The sequence below is a fragment of the Montipora capricornis genome, chromosome 11 (genome assembly GCF_036669925.1).
Source record: "Montipora capricornis isolate CH-2021 chromosome 11, ASM3666992v2, whole genome shotgun sequence".
Classification (NCBI taxonomy): Eukaryota; Metazoa; Cnidaria; class Anthozoa; order Scleractinia; family Acroporidae; genus Montipora; species Montipora capricornis.
The window spans coordinates 39,443,992-39,471,163 of record NC_090893.1 but is presented as its reverse complement, the minus strand read 5'-3'; the positions used below and the strand labels follow the sequence as shown (position 1 = coordinate 39,471,163).

Genomic DNA, 27,172 nt, shown 5'->3' with positions numbered 1-27,172 from the left:
ATCGTTCATTTTTTGAGGCATCACTTCTTCACCCCGAATTTAATCGGGTTCTTTTTTTTCTGTCCTCATTTCGGTTTTAATATTCGAGAACAAGCAAGTTCACATTGAAAACTCAAGTCACCTTCAGTATCATCTGAGACAAGCATACAACGAGTACACAAACCCCCACTCCTTTTACTTTCCAGCAATGAAATCGTGTTTTCTTTTCTCCTTGATCGTAACATTTGTAAAGAAACCTGCGTATGGTTTAAACATTTCAAAGTACACAAGTGCACTTCTGTTCTCACGAGAGTCAAATGAATTTGAACACCATTTTGTACAGATGACCATTCGCGTGTTGTACTGGACGAAGTGGAAGGACGACCAGAGTCTGACTACATCACTGCAACCTACATACCGGTATGTTCTTATTTTTGTATGTTACGTTCAATAGGAATTTTCAAGAGCTGTAATCGTCATGTTTATCTTAAATAGCCCTTGGTTTCTCTTACACACACAAGAAAAACCGTTCAGTTTTCTTTAAGGACGGTGCCTACTAATTCAAAGTTATTTTTGCGCGGAATACTGAATATGCGGGAAACGCAGATCTTAAAAGTGTTTTTGAAATCCAGAAAGAAAATTGAGCTTAACCACTCATTTTCGAAGATAATTAATCAAGAATATTTGTAAAAGCAAATACAAAGCAATGTGTGGTGTTTTTTATTTTTTTTTTTTCAAATTGAAGCTTAATTATCTCTGAAAACTGCGAAGTTACTCCCAATTTTCTTTTTTGATACCAAGAGCACTTGCTAAGATCTGCTTTCTCCGCATAGTTTTAAAACCGCGCAAAATATCCCACCCATAGGAAACCTGAGTATCTCGAGATGCGCAGGACGTATGGGCAATAACATTAGCAATCTCGACCCCAGAGCTGTTCTCTTGACTGATTGAGAGAAGAGCTCTGGGGAACCCTGAAACAGAGTCTTCTCGTTGGTTTTCGTGAAGAACAATCAAAAGCGTCTCTAATTGGTGCATTTATGTTAGCACGAGGAGTGAGTAGGCGCCTTAGATTCAAATAGCCAATTTTTTGGCTATAAGAACCCAACAGCGCATGTTCTCCTATAGAGAGTTTCCCAGAGCCTTGGGTCGATCCGAGGCTCTGGTGACAAGAATGGCACCGTCCTTAATGAAGTATCAAAATTTACATTGTGCCACTGACAGTTTGTTTTATGCGAGATTGTTTTTCTCATAGAGTTATGACGAGGAGACAATGGCTTACATTGCAACACAGGGTAAGGCTAATTTCCTATTCCCTAAGCTAGACGATTCTCCCCCAGTGGAAGAAGGACATATTTTACCCGGTAGAGTAGCTTTGCAAAAGTACAGTCAGTTTAAAGTGTTCCTGTGACCAAAAATCAATTATTGTTTTTCTTTGAATTTCAAAGCTATGTTAACTAAACACTATGCCACTAAAGATTTAATATTAAGCCTTCATTTCAAAGAGAAACCTGATTATTTTGGCTGGAATTTCCCTATAGAATGGTGCGCCATTACTAACTTTAAGATCTTGAGAGAGCTGCATCGAGGAGAAAATAAACGACGGGAGTTTTCAGACTTTTAAACTCGCGTTGTGCATATATAATAAGCTGTATTCACACACTGAATTTTTAAACTAGTGAGCCTTTGACGTCACTTTATCCTGGATCCAGCCCTCTGAGGTCAAATCGGTCAGTTTTGAACGCGAGTAATGGCAGACCTTAAAATCAAAGAAAACGGCCTTTGGATAAAAATCAAACTTCAAGTTTAAGCAAACACAATACAAAATAAATCTAATGTGAAAATGGCAGTGTTTTTTTTTTTCTAAAATCACAGGGGCACTTTAAGTCAATGTTCATCCTCGGAGACTCAGGGGCAGCCAGTCGAGACGGGATGAGAAAATCATGAGCAAAGTCGGGACTGGCGTTAAGTTTTCCTGTGAGATGAGAAGAACCCCTGGGAACGTACCTTTAACTTTAAATTTCCGCAATTGTCTTTTTTCCGCCCAATCAGAAAGCCTCATACAGTGAAGTCAGATCCCTCATATCAAGCGGTAAACACCACATCTACAGTCGCCATTTTGTTTCTATCGCTCTCCTTGTCTGGCTCGTACCCTGCAACGAAAAGTTGGGTCGCAAAGTTTTTCAGTTATAAGCCTTTAGGAGTGTTTTTGTGAATTGTTGCCGTCAGTGTCGTTTCAAGTTCGATGAAACAAATGTTAAGAGAAAAAGAAACATCACTGGTAATTTCGTAAAACAATTTGAAACAGTGTGTAGCCAAACAATAGCCGAAGATGGAAGATGTCAAGCTATTTGTGATACTTGCAAGTATCAAGTACAATGCGCATAGAAAAATCGCAGAGAAAGAGCGATACTAGCAGCTCTGAACTTTCATCCCTGACATCTTGTCAAAGCGACAAAGAAACAGCTGCTGTTATACAACGAAAATACCCAGCACCAGGTTAAAGACTTGTAACTAAACCCGCAGGTGGATTTTAGGAAAAATGAAAGGGGATAAAAGCATTCAGTTCCATAAGAAACTTAGCAGCATACATCCAAATTTACCATTTTTGCATCAAGACATTAATAAACTTGCAAATAATACGGAAGCTGTTCTACTGAGACACTGATAATGGCTCATGAAAGTTTTCAGGGGGGAAACACATTGCATTTAATTAGTGATCTAAAGTTGTATCGTCATTTTTTTTTAATTCCTTAGTTATTATACACTCCAAATGCAATACAATACTAAGACAGTTAACATCTGTCTGTGACCTTAAAAGTCTTGAAATTGTATTTTAATTCAGCCTCTTTCTCAATTAATACATAACACAATCAGTTGTGTAGCCTATAAGATGCAGCAATCGCTTGTTAATCGCACTAACAATGGCATGCCAAAGATTGGTCAAAAAGAAGTACTCTGTGTTGAAGTTAATATCTCCTCAAGATTTAAGAGACTTCAAATGGTCAAAACTGTCAAATGAGTAGAACATAAAGAAGCTCCAACTCTCTTGAAAAGAACTGTGATAACCGGTGACGCTAAAATCAAAGCATCCTTACAGCCCGAATCAACTGGTACAGCTGGGGCAAATTTGTTGATGGGACGAAATAGAAGAATGTCAGCTGTACAACACTTGTTTGGTCCTTAGCTCTTTCTTGGTCAAACCAGAAAGGTCCTTTTTTTTCTTTTCTTGCTAGCTTGTTTTGTTTTGGTTTTTTTGGGTGGAATTTTAAGGGTTTAAATATGTTGTATCTTAGCGTTTACTCATACCAGTAATTAAATAGCAAATTCAGCTCTAATGTAAGATACAAACTTCAGAGTACTGTTATTGTAATAAAATGTTAAATGGATAGAGTAATTATCTTTACAGATTGCGCACGGTTAGTTCCTTTGTGGAACTGTTTTCAAAGTTAGTGTCTGCTTTGCATCATACATGCAAAGGATCGGAGTTTTTGCACAAGAGCTGCCAGATGTTTGACAGAAAAAGCCAATTGAAATTGACAATAATGTATTGTTAATTTAAAGTAAAATGCTGAGTGTATTAAAATAAAGCTAGAATGTGTTATCTTCAAAAGCTCGGAATGCGTGTCAATAGGATAACAACGAACAGAAAGATTTGTGAAGCTTACAATAACGACAAAAAACTCACATAATGGGGTTTGCATTGGGATTGAGAAAACTAGACGCTCCGTGAGCGTAATCTGGGTTGCATGTTGTACTTGTTACACAAAAATAGAAGGAACTGAGGTAGGTGGTATTGAACTGTAGCGCGGTAGCGTTCTAGTTAATTGTTTTTTTTTTTTTTTTTAAGTGGGGGGGGGGGGGGGGACGTAGATCATTTAAGGGTTACCGAGACATCATGCCAGCAATGGCCCTTTGGCTCTCACTTTTACGCGTTGAATTATTTTGTAATATCGTGTCCCGTTTTCAGGTCTTTTACTTTTTCAAGCTTTGGTAATTAATTCAGTTCAAAGATAACAAAACACGATCTTGAGTGAAACTCGCTCGTTTCTTCTTTAAAGGGACTATGTCACTGAAAATGATATAATTCCATGATTTGGGGTGCAGGGATGGCGCAGTGATGCCTCCCACCAATGTGGCTCGAGTTCTATTCCCAGACTCGGCGTCATATTTGGGTTGAGTTTGTTGGTTCTCTACTCTGCACCGAGAGGTTTTTCTCCGGCCGGGTACTCCAGTTTTCCCAACTCCTGAACATTTGCCTTGATTTGCATTAATTGTTAATTTCAGTTTACAGCTTCCCCAATTAGTGCGCCAGCTCTAGAACCACTGAACATTTAATAAGTTGCTTTCCTCTCCATTTTTTCCCAACATATACCCAAAAATTAGAATGAAACATTGCATTCACCACTTAAAGCTGTTGAACAACATAAAAGAAATACTGCAAGAGAAGCATAAATGGATACTATCGCCTCGATAAAGGTTGTTTTTTTTCTCAGAATGTTTTTCTCGAGTTCGAGTTCGAGTTTTAAACTCGTAATTAACTTAAGATTTTCCGGTAACACCCTACAATAACGTGACATAGCCCCTTTAAGTGAAATAGTCCGCAAAAAAACTAACTGTAAATTACTCTGACGGAGTGACGGGACCTTTTCCTACATGTCAAGCATGTGTAGAGTTGCACTACGCAAACGTTTATGCTACACACTAAGGGAGAACTGAACATGTTGTTTCCGCTTCATAATTTCTCTTCTTTTCAGTCTAATCTGATGACAGGTCAAGTCTTTTCATGATCTACGTTTGCACCAAATCAGTGGTATCGCAAAAGCCGGGAGTTACGGTGTAGCACTTTCATTTCGCGGGGTTTAATTGTTTCGATATTTGCGGATGAGCATGGTCCACAATAATAAGGTCCACCAGAAAAAACACCAGCAAAATTAAAAACCGTAAAACTTTACTCCCGTTAATATAACTAAAATGGCTTTTAATCCACATACAATGGGGTCAATTTCAATTCACTTTTTTCTTTCAAACAGCTGGCAGCTCTTTTACAAAAAATCAGATCCTTTGCAGGTATGATGCAAAGCAGACACCAACTTTGAAAACAGTTCCACAAAGGAACTACCCGTGGACAATCTCTACAGATAATTATTCTATCTACTTAACATTTTGTTATTGCAAAAACAGTATTCTGAAGTTTGTATCTTACATTACAGCTGTATTTGCTACTTTTTATACAAGTTAAGATACAAGTTAAGATACAACATATTTAAACCCCTAAAATTCCACCCAAAAAAACAAAACAAAACAAGCTAGCAGGAAAAGAAAAAAAGGACCTTTCTTGTTTGACCAAGAAAGAGCTAAGGACCAAACAAGTGTTGTACAGCTGACATTTTACTATTTCGTCCCATCAACAAATTTGCCCCAGCTGTACCAGTTGATTCGGGGCTGTAAGGATGCTTTGATTTTAGCGTCATTGGTTATCACAGTTCTTTTCAAGAGAGTTGGAGCTTCTTAATGTTCCACTCATTTGACAGTTTTGACCATCTGAAGTCTCTTAAATCTCGAGAAGATGTTAACTTCAACACCGAGTACTTTTTTTTACCAATCTTTGGCATGCCTTTGCTAGTGCGATTAACCCTTTCACTCCTGTGGGGTTCCCCATTAACGAGTAAAATCGTCTGGCGTTAGACAGAGTAAAATCTGTAAGTGTCACTCTTGGGAGTGAAAGGGTTAATAAGCAATTGCTGCATCTTGTAGGCTACACAACTGATTGCGTTATGTATTGATTGAGAAAGAGGCTTATTTAAAGTAAAATTTCAAGACTTTTAAGGTCACTGACATGTACATATGTTAAATCTCTCAGTATCGTTTTGTATTTGGAGTGTATAATAACTAAGGAATTAAAAAAAATGACGATACAACTTTAGATCACTAGTTAAATGCAATGTGTTTCTCCCCTGAAAACTTTCAGGAGCCATTATCAGTGTCTCAGTAGAACAGCTTCCGTATTATTTGCAAGTTTATTTATGTCTTGATGCAAAAATGGTAAATTTGGAGGTATGCTGCTAAGTTTCTTATGGAATTAAATGCTTTAATACTCTTTCATTTTTCTTCAAGCTATTCCTCCAAGTTGCACGTGTAGTTTGCTGTTGTGATGAGTTATGCTTAGTTGTGATTGAACTGTTTTGTACTAGTGACTTATTATCATTAATATATAGATTTAGCCAAGCCTAAAAGCGGAGCTCCCTTGTCATTTATTCGTACTGCCTGTAGGGTTAGTGAAAATAAAGGTTTCGAATTGTCCGCGTTTTGATGTTTCCCGTTGCTGCTTGAATAATTAAATCATTTTCTTTGCTTTTTTCTTTAGAAAAAATCATTTCCAAACTAGTAAATTCCACGGTAAGCTTTACGCTTAAAACCGATATCGCATGAATCACGAAGCGATGAGTACGATATCGTTTTTTGAGTGAAATTTACTTTGGAATTCATCAATTTGGCAATGAAGTTTCTTGCACCGCATGAGTTTTAAAAGAAAACATGCACACCCTCAGGGAGAAAATGGAAAAGGAAAAAAGCCATTTCAGAGTCAACTGCCAATAGCCAGCGAATAGGAATCACGCTAAAATTAGAAGCCATAAAAAAATCTCTGTCAGTTCAAGGTCAAAAAAGAGTTTTACTGATTACTTTATTCCACTTTATCGCCAAAAACGAGATCATTCACATTTTGATGTATTTCATTGAAACACGCTAAGTTGGCTTGGAACAAGAATCGGCAAAATGAAACCAAGGAAGGACGAACCTCAAACAAGATCCGCTCCAACACTTAAATAACGTTTAGGTGCTTTAAACAAACTTCTGAAAACACAAGTTTGTGAAATTTCCCCCTAATTCTACGAGAACTCATTGCGATTATGTGTTTGTAACATCAGGGCAAAATTTTCTTGTCTCTGTCGAGGCACACCGAAAACCATTTGCGCAAACGGATTAAAAAGCACTCAAGTTGTTCGATCGCATTTTAGAGCAAAGCAAACAAACAAATCAACCTTTTCTTTACGTCCAAAAGAGTACAGATGATTGTTATTTACTTCCAGTTGACAATGAAAACTCTATTTTCATTCCTGAACAAAGGGAAAACCGATTAAACCATTTTTTGAAAATAACAAACGGTTTAGTGCCCAAGGAAAGAATTTGTGGGGTAACTTCTTGCACTAAGTATTCTGTTTTGTCGTTGTCGTTCGCTTTCGCTCTCCTTTCGTTTCTGTTCTAGACATAAGTCCTCCATGCATCATGTACCATTATCAGAGCTTCTAAAGATATGCCAAAAATTGCAAGACAGAGAAAAAGCCCGGGGGGGGGGGGGGGGGGAAAGGGGGGTACTGCCATATATGGGCTTTATAGGTATGTGCCGCTGTGAATGATATGGTTTTCAAGCAGTTTACTCTAGCATAGGGTATAAAAATCCGTGCGTTTGGGTCTAGAATAGGGTATCATTTTTCACGAAACTGACCAGTGGGTTGAAGATTTTATCTAGACTAAGGAAACCAGGAATTGCTACTCAAAAATGTGAAAAAAAAACAAATTGGCAAGTTTAAATTTTCACGGCTCAGCCTCAACAGCGTTTATAGATGACTATCATGAAACGCTACTGGATATCATTAACTGTCAAAAATCGGAATTCAGACCGAAATAAGTGGTATTAATACTGGTTAAAATTAAACAATTTATTGTCTTGATAATGCGTACGTACGTGCTTGGCATTGCTGGACAAGTATAAATAAATCCTTTTTAAGAAAGAAGTGATTGTGGTATAAGGTTTTGTTTTGGCTTTGCTTTAGACTGTGCTAGTGACCTCAGTTTATGGGAAACAGCTGCTCTAGGATAGGAGTGATTTGGGGAGTTTACTCTAGTATAGGGTAGCAAAATCTAGCTGAAAGTAGCTCTGGTATAGGCTTAGGCCGGGTTCCAGGGTCCCATCGGCACATCCCCACCCAGAAATTCTTAAAGTCCCTGCCCCCTTCCCCCCCCCTCCCCCCCCGGGAGGAAAAAGGCGGTCTAGGCAAATTAAAAATAAAGACTTAGCTTTAAGTTTACATCTCTCTGACGCTTGACTTGAATAACCGCGTGGCCGCCAGTGTGGACCACAGCTATCATGATATGTCAAACTGCATTGAAACCAGGGAAAAATGCAGAAGGAAATGATTTTCCAAACCGTTTTTACCTGAACACGAAAAGCTTTGACTGTGTAAGAACTATAGTTGATGTAGTATGGCCGTTTAGCCGCGTCCAGCGACAAAAAGAGCGCAAAAAATGAAGCCTCGTTTATGTTTGGAAGACCTTAGACAGCAATGACCAGAACCAGGTTGTTGACCAGCGGTTTTCGCTAAAACAATGGTTTGCTGGGGGTGCTCAGTCTCGCGGGCTTAGAAAACCTGGTTGTGGTCATTGTTATTTAAGGTTTTTCTTTATGTTTACGCGAATTAACCTGAGTTGAGCTTGCGGGCCTAGGTATAAGTCTTTGGTAGAAGTCTTTAACCTGGGTATTTCCGTTGTATGAAAGCAGCTGTTTCTTTGTCGCTTTAAAAAGATGTCAGGGATGAATATTCAGGGCTACTAGCAACGCACTTTCTCTCCGATTTTTCTATGCGCGTTGTACTCGATACTTGCAAGAATCACAAATAGCTTGAAGTCTTCCATCTTCGGCTATTGTTTGGCTACACACTGTTTCAAATTGTTTTACGAAATTGCCAGTGATGTTTCTTTTTCTCTTAACATTTGTTTCATCGAACTTATTGCCACATCGATGGCAACATTTCACAAAAACACTTTTAGGCTCATAACTGCAAAAATTTACTTAACAGCGAGGCAATGCACATATCTTTGCATTTAGGACAAATGCGTCAAAATAAAGATTGCACTACTTGTACCAAACTTAATTCGCCAAGGTAATTTGAGAGGCGGAACACTAAAAGCTTCCAAAAGACGATTAGTACCTTCCCTTGCAATTGGTCTTCTTCCTGATTCAATCCCAGTCGGCTCTTTGTAGGAGGTTTGACCAAGCATTTTGATTATACATATGTACAGATAATTTTCCTCACTTAACAAAATCTTTAGGTTGAATTTGTTGATTTTTAGATTTTGCGGGTCGCTTTGCCACCCAAATTTTCGCCGCAGGGTATGTCTGTTGTACGAGCGAGACAAGGAGAGCAATAGAAATAAAATGGCGACCGTACTAGTACTGTGGTATTTACCGCTTGATATAAGGAATCACGATCTGACTTCACTTTATGAGGCTCAATGATGGGGTGCAAAAATGACATTTGCGGAAATTTCCGGCCGATCAGAAGATTAGAGTTTGATTTGATCTGGAACTCGTCCGTTAAAGTCATGTTTCCAGAGGTTCTTCTCGCCTTACTTGCAAACTTAACACCAGTATCGACTTTGCCCATGATTTTCTCGTCCCGTCTCGACTGACTGCCCCTGGGTCTTCGAGGATGGTCAATGTTGTGTTCTTAGAATACTGCGATCTCAGTTTGATGAATCCTTTTCCTAACATTAGGTCCGACAAGTGTGACAGCGAAAGACTTTTGGCGAATGATCTGGCAAGAGAACAGTTCGGTTATTGTTATGCTCACAAACCTCGTGGAACACGGGAAGGTGTCATCCTGAATATATTTCGTATTTGGTGTCGTGCTGTCTGGTTTTTGTTTTCGTTTCTGTTCAATACAATCATTAATTAGTAATTATTTGCCTGTTTTGTATGGTCGCTTTTAAGATTCAATTTTAAGTATTGCCATGATAAGTGTCACATAGGAATTTCTTAAATTAAAGTCAGCAATGTTTACTTGAATTTTCAATACTCTTTACAATTCTTTCAGCTTGTACGGATGTAGCATATTAGCTCGCAACCGATCAGCTTCCACTGCTTAATAGCTCATTTCTAGAACTATTCGCAGCGTTATTGCACGGCAATAGCTTGAAGTTCAGTTTAAACCTTTATTGTTTATCAGGCTGCTTTTTTTTACTTTAGGAAACAGTAGCTGCTCTTTTCACTTTGATGATCTTCTATCTGTAAATCTATTCAATTTTCTTGCTTTAACTTTAATATAATTAGAAACGAAGTGTACTAAGCTACCTAGTTCATAAGAACATCACGTTAACAATCTAAACTAAACCGAACCATTTAGTGGCCGGAACGGGACTGGAACTCAGGTCCAACGCATGCAAATGGAACGCCCATTGGACCACAAAACCTCCACACTTGAAATCAGAACATATCCAATATTCAGTACTTGCATGTATTTTCAGGTAAAAAAGCACTAACAGAAAGAGGGGCCTTTCAATTCAAAAATATGCCCAACTTCAGTCTTGAATCATAGTTTCTAACTTATTTCCTTTCTCTTATTTTCAGTCAAAGTGCGATCAATACTGGCCAAACAGTGCCTCTAAATATGACGACATTAACGTTTCTTTGCATAAAACTGAAAACTTTGCCAATTACGTCATTCGAACTTTTCATCTGGTTAAGGTACGATTATGAAACTTGCAGATCGCTCCGTTTTCCGCGGCTTTTTTTTTTCGTTGATGTTTAGATATGATAGCTATTTAACATTGAGTGGGATCAATTAGCACTCCCCCCTCCCCATTTACTGTTCACATCGTGACCATCAATTTGTCTCCACAGAGGTAAATTGAGGGTTTTCACTCTTAAATTATAATTGTATCACTGGGCCAACTAAAGATAATTTTTAACTTGTGGTACCTCAGAAACAGCAGCTGTCACTGGTAATCGTTTCTAGCACTTGTACAGTTTTTATGCAATCGCTTTACTTAATCATAGACTCTTGTTCTTCGGCCGTCGAAGTAGAATTTATAAGAAAAACAACACATAAAGCCGTGATAAACAAAGTGAAGCAATGCATTTTATGAAATCTGACTTGCAATTTCGTATGTGGCAACATACATTTTCAAAAGTAATTTGAAGAGTAGTATATGAAAAACTATTTATATTTCAAAAGACATTGCGAGCGATCTGGGTAAGACTTAAAAATAACAGTGACATTAATAAAGTGACAATTTGCCACTAGAAAGATTTGCTTTTAAGGTCGGGTTCAACTTCTGTACAAACATGCATTGCTTCACTATGCTTATCACCGCTATAAGTGTTGTTTCACTTTACTTAAGTTATGCTTGTACCCCGGTTTGCATATTTATATGCTAATGGTTTATTTCTTGCGTTCAACATACCTTATGTATAGTTATATCATTTCATTTTCTCTCCAGGGCTCTCAGAAGCGTGAGGTTTATCAGTTTCATTACACAACATGGCCGGACCGAGGTGTCCCTCACAATTCCACAGCTTTGCTGACATTCAGATGGAAGGTTTACGCTCAACAACAGCTGACTGAAGGACCAGTCGTTGTTCACTGCAGGTATGAGAGACGTTTAACTTTAATAGACTCTTGGCGCCGAAGAAACATAAAAAATAATCATAGGAAGTCATATACCCCTCCTTCCAATCACAAACAGCAGCCAGTGACGGCAAATCCACAAAGATGGCAGAGAAACATATATCTAATTCATTTTTGGAGGCAGCTGGATCTCGAAAGTGCATCCTTGAAGTGAGCTTCATTTATTCTTGGTTTTCAAGTTATATGGAGCTGTTTGGCCTCTTCATGAATTAAATAAAATAAGTAAGTACATCAATCAATAAATAAATCGATCTTTGAAACCAAAATCTAAAAATCACCAAAGGAAACTATAAATATTAAGGAATCTAGCACAAAGATAGGAATATATCTGCCTATCATTAGAGGTGATGTTGCCATGGTAACGTCCATACTCCCAAAATTGACGCCCAAAAAATAAGCCTTATTATTATTCCACTATTACGCCATTTTACCATATTTGGTCAAGAGAACGCGCAAAATATGAGACGGTAATACACTGTAGTGTCCCGGTTTGACCGGTTTAGAACAGAGCAAATATGGACGGAACGGGAGTTTTTCAATGAAAGAAAATTGTTTTCAACGCGATACAAAGCCTGAGAATTTAGCTTTTTATCACTTGTCTCTCGTCATTTCGTTTATACAATCAAAGTAAGGACATTTGGCTAGCTTTCTGTCCTGTTTACATCGTACGCAAGTGCCCTGAAGGACAGATGATGAAACACTCTTACCAGATAAAATTGAATCAAAATAACACCTTTTTGGTAGTGGAATAATAAATCTCTTATTCGATGCAATAATTGGATGGAAATCTTGCTCATTGCTCGTAAAATATCCGCGCGTATTATATGTGAACCCATTGAATAAGATGTATTTATATCTGTACTGGTAAATCTCCACATGGAAAACTTTAAGAGAATTAACTAGTTTTCCTTTTGTATCTCATGCACTGTATGACGATATTCGCAAATACTCTAGGGAGCCACCTTCAGTTTGCAATATTTGACTGGTACATTAAATATAACTACTATATGAGCAAGAATGTTCGTTCAAGTTTTGAATGATTAGTTTTGGGTTTGGTTTTCTTTATCGCTAGCGCTGGTGTTGGACGAACAGGTACCTACATCGGCATCGACGCCATGTTGGAAAGTGCCAAAGACAGGGGAAACGTGTGTATTAAAAATTACGTAGAGGCCATGCGCAGACAGCGTCCTTACATGGTTCAAAAGGAAGTAAGAGAACTTTACTTTTGCCTTTTAAGTCCTAAATTTACACGAAAAAACGTTTTACTTGTTAGGATAAGAATAAGTAAAGTCTTAATTAACATTCGCTCTTTGCAAATTGAGTCAAGATAGTATTTCAGACGTCTTAAGCAACGGCAAATCACATTAAATTGAACGGTTTGAATTTGCCAATTTTTGCTCGATAATAGACCTAATCGCCTAACTCAATGTTGTACCCAATTCAAATCTCCCGGGATTAAGATTCTTTGTGTATTGTATAGCATGATAATGTAGCATTCATATTTAAATGATATGGAGATACCTGGAACAAAACGTTTTATTCCCAAAGGGTTTCAATTGGGTACAACATTGAGTTAGCCGATTAGGTCTATTGATTTGTTGAGCTATGATATATAACCCTATAATTTTTTTTAATACTTAAAAAAACGAAAAACAATACCACAGTCCATTTCCTACAAGTAATTTTAAGAGTATTGCCATTCGACAGTTTTAGTCCCAACAGTACAATTATTGTCATCTAAACCTAGTTTAATAGCCTGGCTCACATTAGCCTCCTATGACCCTAACCTCAGTAGTAGAGTATCCGACCTGTCACCGTTCGCCCTGTATAAAGGAATCCAGGTGGCCCTCAGATTCCAGGTCCCAGCCTGTTGATTCCGGATCCCGAAAAGTGGCTCCCGGAGCCCTGGGGCCTGTTTCTCGAAAGTCCCGAAAACTTTTCGGGCCCGAAAAGCCATTTGTGAAACTGCCAAACGCTCGTTTTGGAAGGTCAATCGTTTAACATGTTTTAAAGGAAAAGAAAAATGACTAGGAAGTTTGATGACTTAAATCCTCTCCGTTCTTGAAATACAAAGGAAATTGTGACACCCGAAAATGGCCCTTAAAGTTTCGGGACTTTCGAGAAACGGGCCCCTGGCCACGGATTCCGGATTCCAAAGTCACTCTTTCCGCCGAAATGGATTCTGGATTCCATTGTAATCTGTGGATTCTGGATGCCACACAATGGATTCCGGATTTCAAAGTCTCACGTTTGCTGGATTCCGGATTCTTTTCACATCACTTTTATGAGTATCTCTAAGTCACCATAAAATAAAAATACGGTTAACTTTTAGTTGAATCATAGATAAATATTTATCAATTGGAGTTTGTGGAATTTTCCCGGCTACGGCAGGTTCCACGTTTCAGTATTCTTCCACTCTACAGACTTGTCTTGCGCAAGGTTACTTAATGCTGTGTGTTAATTAAACGAAGATCTGAGCAAAGCTTCTTTACTTTTTGCAGGAGCAGTATGTGTTTTTGCATCAAGCGGTGATGGTGGCATTAGCTTGTGGAAATACAGAAGTTTCTCCTCAGGATTTAATGATCAGAATCAATAAGCTTTCAAGGGTCAGTAAATCTACAAAGCAAACAGGATATGAAGAAGAATTTCAGGTAGAAATTCATTGCGTTGCCTTAAAATTCATCTCAGCCTTTTTTAAGGCTGGTAATATTGGCCACTGTGGGGTCATTCAAAACCTTATTAATATTCTTTGAGTAGCACACTTTCGTCGGGGTTAAATTTTCTCTTTAATTTACATACAGTATGTTTATTGTTCGAAATCAAACGAGATTTATTAACATATTTCAGTTAACAGGTCGGAGTGGTCTTGGGTAAGATACTGTGTGATCAAGAGCTTATAATTATTTCTCTTAAGGACCTTCGCGCGAAAATTTTCTAACATTAATTTTTTACTGCAAATTTTACCATTGAAAGATGATGATTTAGTGATGTCAGAAATGTAAAAAAAATGGAGGGGGGGGGTCACCGACTTCGTTTGAAGAGAACTTACCCGGAAGAACAAATCCGGCTTCTTTTGTGTCTGTAAGCCCAAAAAGATTGCAATTACATCTTTGAAGTGAATTGCTCTCTACCAAACTTTGTTTAAGTGGACCCATCAAGTGAATTTAGTTAACTGTTAAGGTTCCTTAAATTAACGACCATAGTTTCATGCACCTTACGGCCGCAAGATGGCAGGATTCCATGTCCCGAGGACAGAAATCTTGAAATTTTTTAACTTCTCACATTGATTTTTTGTTCATTTTTGGACAATGTGGAGATAATTGTAAATAAAATCTGTTTCTGAAAAGAAGAGTAGGGGTCACCGAACATCCAAGATCGTTAAATCCAAGCAAAGCTACACCCCGTATAGCAATGGCCATCTGCCCTATCATTGTTCATTTTAGTACTTAGCGCACGCACTCGAAGCATCACGTGGCATGTGAATTTGCGTGCGCTGTAAGGATGCGCAGTAGAAATGGGCGCGAACGTCCTTAAATGAAAAGGCCAAACGGTCGTGTTCAGAAATACAGCTTTCCCTTGTACCACACGTTTGGTTTGACATGGTTTGCCACGGTTCCATCGTCATGTTTTCTTTTTCTCATAAATCTTAAAACACTTCAAGGAAAACAAAATGGATCCGTGGTCTTGAAATTCATTAATCTTAAGAGTCATGTCACAATATCAAAAACGATAACTTGGTAGTGCTACATCTGATCCTTTGAGTGCTTGTTTCACATGGCTACAAGAGGAATTTCCTACTTTAAAAGAGCCTTTATTCAGAACAAAGGTTACTAAGGGTATATTTCTTCCGGCTGCTCTTTTTTTGTCTGGCTTGCGCTATTGACATTACCGTTTCTGTTATTCAGCGTTTGCAACGAATCAGTGAGACTGAAAGCCAAGAGGTTTCAACTATTGCATTGAAATCAACAAATGTCGACAAGAACAGATCCTCCAACAATGTGCCAGGTGCGAATTTAATTTTTACTTTGCGATCTTGATATTTGTACTTTATTGAGGAACACAAAACCACGTACACCAAATATGTAGAGGGGGTCGGGGGATGGAGCCCGGGAGAATAGGGTGCTGGAGGGGGACGGGATGCGGGAGAGAAAAGCGCGGGAAGCGGGAGTTCTAAGAGGGCGGCAGGCGGAATTGAGATGCAAAACGCTACTTAGCCTGCAGAGCAGGCGGCTGCTTGTTCAAGGTCTAAAGTCCGTAATGGGCCATCATTTTGAAAGCACACACCCGGTAGAGGATTGAGACGAGGGGCGGGGAAAGGAGCGGAGAGGCGAGAAAAAAACACCTGCCAGTAAGGCCTGTTGAATGGACAAACACCCCTTAATTAACGATTTCCGGAAATTCACAAAGAGTCAATAAAAGCCCGAGATCGATTTTTACCGGAAATTACAAATTTGCTTTCGACAGAGATTTGCGAGTGCAAAGATATGTCGGAAATACGTCCAAGTGATGGTGATTCATGGAAGAAAAGGTGCCGCTTTGCTTGGCTTTCTTTGTTGTTGACCTGTTGAAGAGACTTGTCATTAAAATTTGACAAAAAGAAACATAAAGAGCCTTTCGCATGTACAAAAATCCTTAGAGTTCGGCCAACATCTGGTTCTCAGAATGATTAAACAAAGTAACGAAAAATAAACAAACCTTTGACCCGTCATGTCTCAACAGTGTGAGATTCGTCAACAATACGCGCAGGAAGATCTTGGTGCAAAGGAGTGTTGCTGTTTTTCATCCGATCGAGGAACTTTTTATGACTTTTCCAGAATTTGCTCGGCAGAAGCAAAGATCAGTTAACATTTGCCGCTCTCTACTTCCTCTAAACTGGCGTCCGAAAGCGATATTATCAGTTAATATCTTCCTCGACGGTCGAATCCAAGCTTCGCAACTTCCCCATATTCTCATTTGCGTTGTAATTTTGCCACAAAAGAACCGGAAGAAAATATGCTTTTGATTGACAGGAGATGATCACCGCACCAATCAGAACCTCCGTCCAAAATTTGAACGGGTTTTCCAAACGAACAGATAGTGCTAACAGATATGGGGTAACAGATATGGGGTAGTTGGGGTAGTTGTCGGAGGCAGTGTGGCCCAGTGGTTAGGGCGCTTGCCTTGAGATCCAGAGATCCCGGGTTCAAGACCCGCTCTGACCACTCGTTGAATTTGATCGTGGTAGTCCCTGGTTCAACTTCCCAGCCGCACTTGTAAATAGCCAACTGGTTTGCCTCCAGCCAGTTGGGATTCTTAACAGTTGTTGTTGTTCTGTTCTGTCGTTTCGTTGTGTTTTATTGGCCCTGAAAAGCCCCTATGGGGAGCGGTCAATTAAGTATGTATTGTATGTATTGTATTGCTTGCAGGCGTATTTCTCTCCCCTTTCCCCACTACCACTTCACTACCATTTCATACTGTCTTCCTCTCACTGAGTGCAGTTTTTTTGACTGCCCTCAGGCCTCTGTTGGTCTTGCAATATCCAAGATGTCGGACATTAGTTCTTACCAAAACAAAATACGCCTGCTTTGCAGGCTAAACGCTACTTGTTGTCATTTATTAATGCGTTAGAATACTTTTAAACACAAGAACCCAAAATGATATTTGACTTGCATAAGCATCTTCTGGGCAATCAAGCAAAGAAAAATTCGCGCTTGGGCTGAAAAACAGGCTTACTCCCGGGGAAAATGTAAACCCTTTTTACGGTGGTTACGTAATAGGTCATGAAATGTAAAGCGGCTGTCACCTAACTGACGATAACTGCTGCAAGATGAGCAAAGCGACTCGAGTTCATTATAAAAATGGCGTAAAAGTCCATTTTAACAGGGATTAGTATTTTTCGGTTCGGTACTTAAAAGTCCATGCATGGAAGACCGTCGTGAGAGCTGGTTCCTTACGCCCATGAATCAAAACCGACTCAAGATTTCAAATATTTTGAGCAAGAACCGAAACCATGAAGATTTGATTTTATTGGTGCAGAGATGTCTCAGTGAAATACCGTTTACCGTTTTAAATTAGTGCGCTGGAGAGTGTAGAGTGGTTAGTTTTACGACCCAGTCAAAATCAATTCCAAAAAGAATGGGTGACGAAACAGTTTGGGAAGCCGTTTCATTTACCTGAGACCACATGAAAATGTTAATCTTGGGCAAATTATTTAAAAACAAAGGAAACCCCTAACAGCTATATAGCTAAATGAACAAGATGTGTTTTGAGTCTCCTAATTAATGTGGGACGGGAACAGGACTGAAAAGGGCGGGAGCTGGGAGATAAAGGAGCGGGAAGTGGGAGAGCAAGGTACGGTGGGAGGCTCTGACCCCCCCCCCCCCATCCTGTCGCCCCCACAAATATCAACATCTCTTGGTGGCGTTCTGAAAACATCATTTATTAGCAAATTGCTTGAGTACACTTTAGGCCAAAGGTTTGGGTTCTTTTAGCACTGACTTGTGACACATATTGCCTTTGACACGCCCTGTGTCTGCGATCACGAAAGGCAGTCCATGTTTGCTGCACATACGTCATGGAGCCCCAGGTTCGGAAGCTACAATTCCAATAGCGCTGTATGTCAGCGTTCGTTTACCTTCAGAGGCCAAAAGCTGTGGAATAGTCTCCCAGATAAGTTTCAGTCTATCACTAATTTAGATGTATTTAAAGTGGAAATAAAATAGCATTTTATGAGGGTATTTTTGGAAAACTAAGTCTTAAATATCTGAGATTGTAAATTATGCTGAAAAGTCTTTCGAGGAGAATAATAAAGTTATTATTATTATTATTATTATTATTATTATTATTATTATTATTATCATCATCATTATTATTTCTCGTGACGTCACCCCGGCATTGTTATTAATATGCCAACCAGAACCCAATTGGCTGTTGAAAGAATGACTTCTTTTGTTCCGTGGTTGGCAAATATCAAACTGAAATGTGACGTCAATGTTTGTAAACAAGAAAGATTTATATTTTTGTGATCGACAATGGATTAAATTTTATAGTCACTATTTTGATACCTTACCTGTAAAGATGTTTGCTGAACTCTTCCGAGCCCGTGTCCTAAATGCATTCTTTTTCGAAAAACATGATGAAAAAAGCTCCAGAGATAACGATTCCTAGTTTGGAGTCTCTTATCGAGTACATTCATAGATGTTTACAAATGAGTATTGTTGTTTAAGGACACGATTGGAATCTTACTGTTTCCCAGGTCCTCATATTTAATATTCACACTCAATTTTTATTCTAGGAGATACTTATCGGGTGATACTGAGGTCGTCACAGCCTGACAGGGATTACATAAATGCTTCATTTGTTGATGTAAGTATCATATGTTGCGGAAAAAATCTATGCTGTGAATCAGTGACTTTCTGGACTTGTTAAATTACAATATAAATCCGAGATGGCTGCTAACAGATTTTGTCAAGCCATGCTGGTAAAATGTCAAATAATTTAGCTCATCCTATGTGTGAAAACATTTAAAACTCACGGATGATGACACAATGAAACAAACGAGAAAAAAAAGGTTGGCAAATCTCCTAACACTACCACGGGCCAACGAAAGAATGAACCGGCTTTTACAGCTGTTTTCACTGAGGATAACTTCAATTTTCCAAACAGTGGTTTTCAATTGGAAGACTGTCGAGAACAATTATGTGATCGCATTTGTTAAGCTTATTAGCTGGCCTGTAAGGGACACAAGGTCCGTGCATCTTTAAAAGTTGAAACTTAACGAAATAACCTGACCAGTCTTTGGATTGTGCTAAATAGTTCTGCATAGTACTTGAAGACGATGGTGACTGTTTATCCCGTTTTCTAAGAAAAAAATTAAAACACTACCCTAGGTTTCTATTTATTTTTCCGCTTATTTTTCCCAATGAAAGGTATTAAAGTGCGGCAATTTTCTGTTACCTACTTAGTTATGTTAGTTACATCATCTGTTATGTATTTCCGCATTTGTCCATTTTAGGGCAACGTGCAACGCGATGCGTACATCTTGACCCAAGCGCCTTTAAATAACACAATCGAAGACTTCTGGCGCATGGTGTCACAATATGATGCTGGTACAGTGGTGATGCTAAACAACTTAAAGGAGGAAAACCAGGTAAATAAAACTTAAATAACTTGATTTGGTTAGGGATGGGATAAAGAGAGAGAGAAGACCATCACCAAAACATGAAGTCATTCACTAACCAATGACCACTTCGCTCGCCGGGAACTGGTCCCAAGGGGGAACCGTGAGTTTTGTTTCCCCGAGACCCTCAAGAGGGAAACATTGAGGGTCGATGGGAAACAAAACTCACTGTTTCCCGTGGGAGCAGCCATACAGTGTTTTGTTATACCCCGCAACTGGAAATGAACCAAACTTAATACGAATATAATCCTTACTAGTTCAATTATAAGTCAAATATCTCAAATACAAATGAGTAACAATTACCTTCAACAATTACTTTCAACTTTTCAGTTTCAGTATTTCTTCCTCACTTCGTACTTGACAGCGTTTTTTCGCGACCATGACTTGAAAAAAACCTGAAAGTTACTCAGATTTCCGAATTTTATTGAAAATCGTAGTGAACGTGCTTAAAAAATTGTCGTGCTTTCAAGACGCATGTCCTGGTTACGTGCAAGTACAAGGTTTAAGCTGTTGTTTCCCTAGGGAGTTAGTGAGTTTTGTTTGCCCAAGGCGCAAGGCCCAAGGGTTTGAGGCGCGTCGCGTGACACGTTCTCGTCTAATAAAAAAACTGCATTTCAGTTATGAGGTAAAGCAAGTTATTTGTTAAACTTAATTGACACAACCAAATTTCTGTTCTTCATTCATCCACCGTAGGGCAACCAAAGTTTGTAGAAACTAAACGCATCACTACGAAGATATGTGGGCTTTGATGAGGGAGGTTAATCCGACCATTGGTGTAACCCAGTCACTTGGGAATTATAAAAGAATTGAGAATCCAATGCTGTCGTTGCAACGACAGCTGCAAGTGCTTTATCATAAAAGTCTTTTGTGATAAGGAGGATAAGAGAAAGTTCCTAGATTGCGCCTAATATTTACCCTTGAAGTTCCATCCTTAACAATTTTAATGAGGTCAGGATATAAAGTCAACCCTTCAGGAATCAAAGTATCGTCTACCCTTTCACTTGAGAGCCCAACCAACGCTTTCGCATGCATGCAAAACTTTACACTTGGTGCAATCGACCAATGTCCTTAGGAACTACATACACCATGGCCAGAGGATCAAGTCCACCAAGTCTGCATATTTGGTGTGTTAATTTGTTCTCCCGGATTAATGTGTTCGTTTGTTGCATTGTTTCTAAGAAATACCCTCAATACTGGCCATCAGAAGGGCATGTCAGATATGGAGATGTCACTTTGAAGATCCTGGAAAAGAAAACATCTCAGAAAATTACAATCAGAAGGATCAGTGTATTGAATGCAGAGGTAAGTAGCAAACCTGATAGCGCAACCCTTTACCAAACAACAAACTAAATAACCACATGGAAGCTTTTGTCGAAACCAGAACACCATGATATGAATGTTGATTTTAAAATTAAAGACTGATGACGTAAAGAAAACAGGGAGCAGTAGGCACTACTTTTCACACATGTAACATGGCTCTTCAAATAGGGCTTTCTGAACGAGGGAAAGTCCGGAAACGTTTCTCCATTACATTGAACACTTGAGCATTGTGAGAGGGCGTTCATTGCCATTTACAAGTCATATCAATTCACAGCCACCAAAGAAGACGTCGACGGTACAACACCTGCAATTTGACGGCTGGAGCGATCCAAACTTGTCTCCTGACCCCAAAGAAATTCTTCAGTTGGTCAGTGCCATTGAGAAGTCTCAGCAAAAAACAGGAAACGGTGTCATTGTTTTACAATGCAGGTATTCAAATACACGTACTTTAAAGCATAACAACAGATACTGAGAGTAAACGAAGAGAACTGGATTTGTAAATTTCATGAAGGTTGATTTTAAAGTGCTACTATGACCAAAAAATCAATTGTTATTTTCCTCTGGATTTGAAAACTATGTTAACTAAAGAGTAAATAGGCCAAGTTTTAAGCCTTGATTTAAAAAAGAGACCTGTTTGTTTTAACTAGACTTTTCCTGTTTAATGGTCCGCAATTACTAACTTTAAAATCTTGAGAAAGCTGGATCGAGGAGAAATTACGTCAAAGACTCAATAGTTTAAGAATGCAATGCGTGTGTACGCACTTTCGATAGAATAAAATTCAGTCCGAAACAAACGTCATCATCTCAAGGCTCTGGGGAATAAACTCATACAAATCCTTATTTTTATTCCCCAGAGCCTCGAGATGATGTCTTTTGTTTAGGAATGAAATTTAATATTTCGAAATTGGTCTATTAATATGCAGCACAGGAGTTTCGGGCTTTCAGACTTATTAAAGATCTTGTTAAACTCGTGTTTTGCATATATAATAACCTTTAGCGTTCACACACTTTTCCCTAGATCCAACCCTCTGAGGTTGAATCCATCAGTTTGGAACGTGAGTAATTGTTGACTGTGAAGTTAAGAACTCAGTTACACTCAAGTAAACAGCCTTTGGATAAAAATCAAAGCTCAAACGTCTGCCAGTCAAGTGTTATGCAATCACACTTTCAAAATCTGAAGAAAAAAAGGAAGTTTTTTTTTCGTAGTAGCAGTATCAGAAAGTAAGCTCGCCTCAACGTCTGCAGCTACATGATGTCCCATGAACTCAGCAGAATATGGCATAACATCATAAAGAACCTTAAATCCCACTCGGAGTCAAGGCAAAAATAAAAATACAGAAGAAAGAAGTATACACATCTTTACGATTAGAGAACTACTTTTACATGGACTTTCAAGATAAATGAGACACTACTTAATGAACTTTGCATTTCAAAGACACGGAAATTATATAATTTAGTACCCATGCGAGAGCTATGATGCCAAGCCAAAAGTCCATTCAATTTGCTTTGTTTGCTTTCACCAAAATATCTAAGGAAGGTCACTAGAGGAGCAAGTACACATGCAGTATATATAGTTTACGTCGTAGAAAGTGCGGCGTACGGGGTTTTATTCACGAGTTGTTTGTGTCAAAAAGCCGAACAAGCGAGGAACGAGCGAGTGAGGGTTTTTGACACAAACAACGAGTGAACAAAACCCCGTACAAAGCACTTTCTATGTCGTGAACTGTTTATTACACATCAGACGAGAATTTTCATTAAAATAGTTTTCTAGACGCAAATTAGAAACAAAAACCCACTAACAATAGAACCAAATGCAAATTTAATTTAATTCAATAACAAAGTACGATTTGCACGAAATGCACGAGTGATTGGCATGGAAACGCCTTTACGCCATCGTTGATTGGTTATACTTCCACATGTGAAATAGCTGTACGCCATTCTCATTGGCTGTATAAGCCTTTTCCAAATGTGAAAATAAAGCATATAGATTTGTACAAATGAGCTTTATGGAATAAAATTCTCATGTTATGTGTAATAAAAATATATCTTATTAGATTTTCTGGTGTGTAGTATTGCTGAGTATTTTTACGACTTGTGCCCGCTACACACTAAGTCGTCCAATAAGAGATGAATTATTCAACTCAGTCGGAGAAAAAGACGAATCGTAAAGCTCAAGACTTTTTACTTTCTTCCTCGCGTGACGAACTATCTAACGTGACCATTCAGCGAGTGACCATCCAGGTTTCGCGCACTTATATTAAGGTTGCTGTTGATTGGCAAAAACGAAAACTTGTCAAACCTGTCAATCAAGTCATCGAGTGAAGTGTCGTGCATTACATGAAAGGAGAACAAAAATGGAATATCGGAAATTCTTTATCATAAGGTGTGCAGAGATATTAAAAACGATGATCTCGGTTTCCAACAAAACTTCCAGTCGAGAAAAACTGACTTTGACGAGAAAATGTCAAAAAGTTGTGAAGTTCCTCGAGAATTTACTTTAATGACCTTTGCTTAATCACGGATTGGCACCACCGTTTTAATACATTTAGGTCAGTTTTTTTTTTTTTTTTTTTGTCGTATTCACGTTTTGGTTTCCTTCACTAAACAGAGAAGGTAATAGCCGTGTAGGCTATTGTTTTCGCCAAAAATCTCAAAATTTGACGAGCAATCATCGTTTTCTCCGGGAAAAAAATTTTTTTGAGCCATTTCTACCGCTTTTGTGAGACTATTCCGTTTGTGAAAAACTGGCTAAACTGGTCTTCTGGGTGTTCTTTGTACTCTGTCGACTGCAGTTGAATAATTAACAATTATTCTACGAGGGCGCGCTGGATATGAAATGATATATATAACCAACGAGGCGCGTAGCGCCGAGTTGGTTATGATCATTTCATATCCAGCAAGCCCGAGTAGAATAATTGTTTTATTAAAAACCCCAACATCACAACTCTTTTATGTTGAATTTATTTGGCCATTTTTTCTCGGAGCCGCAAAACTGTGTATTTGCTGCTGTGTTCATTGGCCATACTTGGTAGTGCATATATATGAGCTGATAACCTGTGTCCGGCGAGCCAATGAAAATGCTGGAAATGTGATATCCGTAGTTCAGTTTTTAATAATAAATGATATCCTCTTTAGTTTTGTCAGGCTTCAGAGGATATTTTTGCTGTTATTTCCAAACGAAAAGGACTTTTGTCTCAAAGGAGACAATTCCCAAACAGTGGCCACATGATCAAAATGCGAGGGCTTCAGTGCCCCACTAATATGCACAAAACTTTTTTTGTATTTACATGTTCTCTATTTTTTCTTGCAGTGATGGTGTTGGTCGCAGTGCAACCTTGGCAGCCATTATGTCAGTGATTGAGAAAATCAAGACTGAACAGACTATTGACGTGTTTCAGACAATCAAACTGATTCGAGTAAAGCGCCATGGTGCAGTGACGACGTCGGTAAGATGCAGTGCTTTCTGTCTCTTGAGCGATAGACCAGAACTCTTTCTCCAATAACTATTTGCCACACAAATAAAATTAATAGTTCTTTTTTCACGTTCCCGATTGGTTAACTCAAAAGTGATGATGATACACGCATCGTGCAATTCACTTCTGTGAAGAAAAAACGGAACGGCTTTCATTGTCATAATCGTTTCGGGGGCCCACTACCTACAATCCTGGTCAAAAGGTTTTGGGACACTTGTCGAATTTGGGCGAAGAGTAGAGAATTTACTGTTCATGCTTCCATCGTTATAAGAGCAACGCGTGCTCTTCTTTCGCTGCCTTTTCCGCGTCGCCCCTTCCCAGGAAGGGTTGAAGATAAATATCGACCGAGCGAAAAACATAGCCATTCATCTAACTGACCTGGAAAAATTAAAATGGCGATGTATGGTTAGTGCAGAGGCAGTTCAGCCCAGTGGTTAGGGCGCTTAACTTGAAATACGGAGAACCTGGGTTCACGACCCGCTCTGAACACTTAATGAATTTGATTCTGGTAGACCCTGGTTCAACTTCTCACTTGCAGTTACAAGTAGCCAACTGGTTTGCCTCCGCTCGGTTGGGGTTAATTCTTAACAGTTGTTGTTGTTGTTCTGTTGTTTCGTTGATTCTTCTTCATTGGCATTGAAAAGGGGAGTGACCAATTAAGTACGTATTGTATGTCAACCAAAGTACCGTCTTCAGGGAATGAAACAGGCCGACCTTACCTCTTTTTTTTGAATTTCTTAAGTACCTCTGTTCTTCCTCATTCCGAGATGGTGCTAGACTCTTATTGTACATCGTTAAATACACTTACGCTAGGAGTTAGGGAACTCCCTTTAAGATTTGCTTACCTTACCTTGCTCGTTTTACGCTTTTATTTTTATATTTCTTATTAAGTACTGATGTGTTGTTTCTCGTTTCCTTTGTTCTCAGGAGCAATACAGATTTTGCTACAAGACAACCGCAGCATATCTGGATTCATTCAAAACGTACTCAAACTTTGCTGATTGCTGATGAACGCCACGCATTATTGCACTATAATGGGCAGTATTGTATGAGTAGCACTAATATACACAATAGCATCGGAAGAAAAACAACGGGAAGGAGATAGCCACTTGGCCATGGCGATTCCGATTCAAAGGAATAAATTATTAAAAACGGAGCCTCACTTTGCTTATTTAGTGCATTGTTGAGCGAACCTTCAGCTTCATTTACATAATGCTCATAACAAGAAAATAACAAAAACAAAAAAAAGACAGGAATTTTGTTTGAAGTCGAATTTAGAAGTAGTTATATTTCTCTCAAAAGAAAGAAATATTTAAAATTGATAATGAGTTTTTAAAAGTGTAATTAGCAGATATTTTTTTAAACGTTGTTTTAGAAATGATATTTAATATTGTGTCTTCAGCACCCAATTGGTACATTTTCTTTTGATAGCCAGTAAGGTATTTTTTCGTACTCCGGAGATAAGGCTATACAGTTGATGAAAATCGAGTATTCTGTCCGATCCAAATTGGCAAGAAATTAACGTGGGTATCATATTCTGCAAAAATCCATGTGACATATTTTCTAAATTTGCATACGTCTTATCTGAGATGATAAAGTGACAGTGCATCTATGAGCTTGTCACTGTTTAAAATACAGTTTTACTAGGTCTGAATACTTGGAAAGTATTTTTGTTATTCTGTAACTGTAACATTTTAGTAGGTGGGAGGGAGGGGGGTTAGGTGTCAATTGGAACGAAAGTTCTGTACGTTTTTCCCTCGTCGCACTTTGCTATTAGTTTTTTTATACCTTTATGTGTGATTGTTGTTAATCCTATTTCTTTATCTTTCTATCTTTGCTTGGTAACTCACGCATATATGTAGTTTTGCGAAGAAGCCAATAAACAAATAATTACATAAAATTCCGTACGTCTTAGTTGAAGTACTAAAGTGACAATGCATCTACGAACTTGTAACTGTTTAAAATACAGTTTTACTAGCTCTGAACACCTTCTCTTCCCCTTTTTTCAGGCAAGTTAGATTGGCTTTGCAGGCAAAAATTCTACTACCTAATTGCAAGCAAAATTAGTACACCCTTCATTGTTAGCCAAGCGCAGTTTCTCTAGCTAAAATGAATGAAGATTTTCATGATAAGACAAGAGCTCTTGAAGCCAGCGTGACACTCGCACTGCTTATTGCAAAAGCAAAGCAATATATACTTTTTGTACGTTTAATTGCCTGTTTTGACCATTTGCGCGTGTGGCCAGGGCGATTTTTGCAGGTTTTCCGACAAATGCTGCATGTGAGGTTGCCCTTATTGTAATAACGACCATAATCATTTATTTTCTCTTGCCATAATGTAATGGTGGCTTTCCGATGTGGTTCCCCTCATGGCTAACGAGGCCAGCCGCTTAGAGAGACATTCTCTGCCACCTTCATCACATTCTACTGCTTATTGTTGGATCAATGTTGCTGTTTCTCCCAGCTTTCCTAGTGCTTCCTTCCCTTGTTCCCAGTTTACTGCTCGCTCTTGGAAAGTCTTGTGCCGGTGTAAAGTGTAGGCCCCATGTTTTTGCGATTGCTAACCGCAGCAGCGTTAATCAGAAACAAGTTGTAAGAGAGACTCATTTGCGTCAGTATTACTTAAAGCTCTTCCTTTCAAAGTCATCCTTAGTTCGCTCGCTAACTCACTCCACAGTTCGCTCCGGGAACAGGTATTCTTCTTTCTTCAAGGCAAATAACGTGCCCTACCCAGACGAGAAGCCTGTAGCGATGAATGTGGGTTTCGATAATTATATA

At 38.8% G+C, this 27,172-nt stretch overlaps 1 protein-coding gene across 3 annotated transcripts in view; it reads left to right on the top strand.

The window, feature by feature from the left end:
- Window positions 1–26,295, top strand: part of LOC138024229 (receptor-type tyrosine-protein phosphatase T-like) — a 112,755-nt gene extending 86,460 nt beyond the window's left edge. For 2 of the 3 annotated variants that reach the window (XM_068871354.1, XM_068871356.1), the window contains exons 24-34: window positions 10,385–10,501; window positions 11,257–11,405; window positions 12,517–12,652; window positions 13,946–14,095; window positions 15,350–15,449; window positions 18,718–18,788; window positions 19,438–19,572; window positions 20,782–20,904; window positions 21,197–21,351; window positions 24,233–24,368; window positions 25,323–26,295. In XM_068871354.1, coding sequence (XP_068727455.1) covers window positions 10,385–10,501; window positions 11,257–11,405; window positions 12,517–12,652; window positions 13,946–14,095; window positions 15,350–15,449; window positions 18,718–18,788; window positions 19,438–19,572; window positions 20,782–20,904; window positions 21,197–21,351; window positions 24,233–24,368; window positions 25,323–25,403 — 1,353 coding nt within the window. In that variant the 3' untranslated portion in view covers window positions 25,404–26,295. Of the gene's footprint in view, window positions 1–322; window positions 400–1,231; window positions 1,272–9,532; window positions 9,631–10,384; window positions 10,502–11,256; window positions 11,406–12,516; window positions 12,653–13,945; window positions 14,096–15,349; window positions 15,450–18,717; window positions 18,789–19,437; window positions 19,573–20,781; window positions 20,905–21,196; window positions 21,352–24,232; window positions 24,369–25,322 lie in introns of all 3 variants that reach the window. The other variant, XM_068871355.1, reaches the window with a different exon arrangement.
- Window positions 26,296–27,172: the final 877 nt, after the last annotated feature.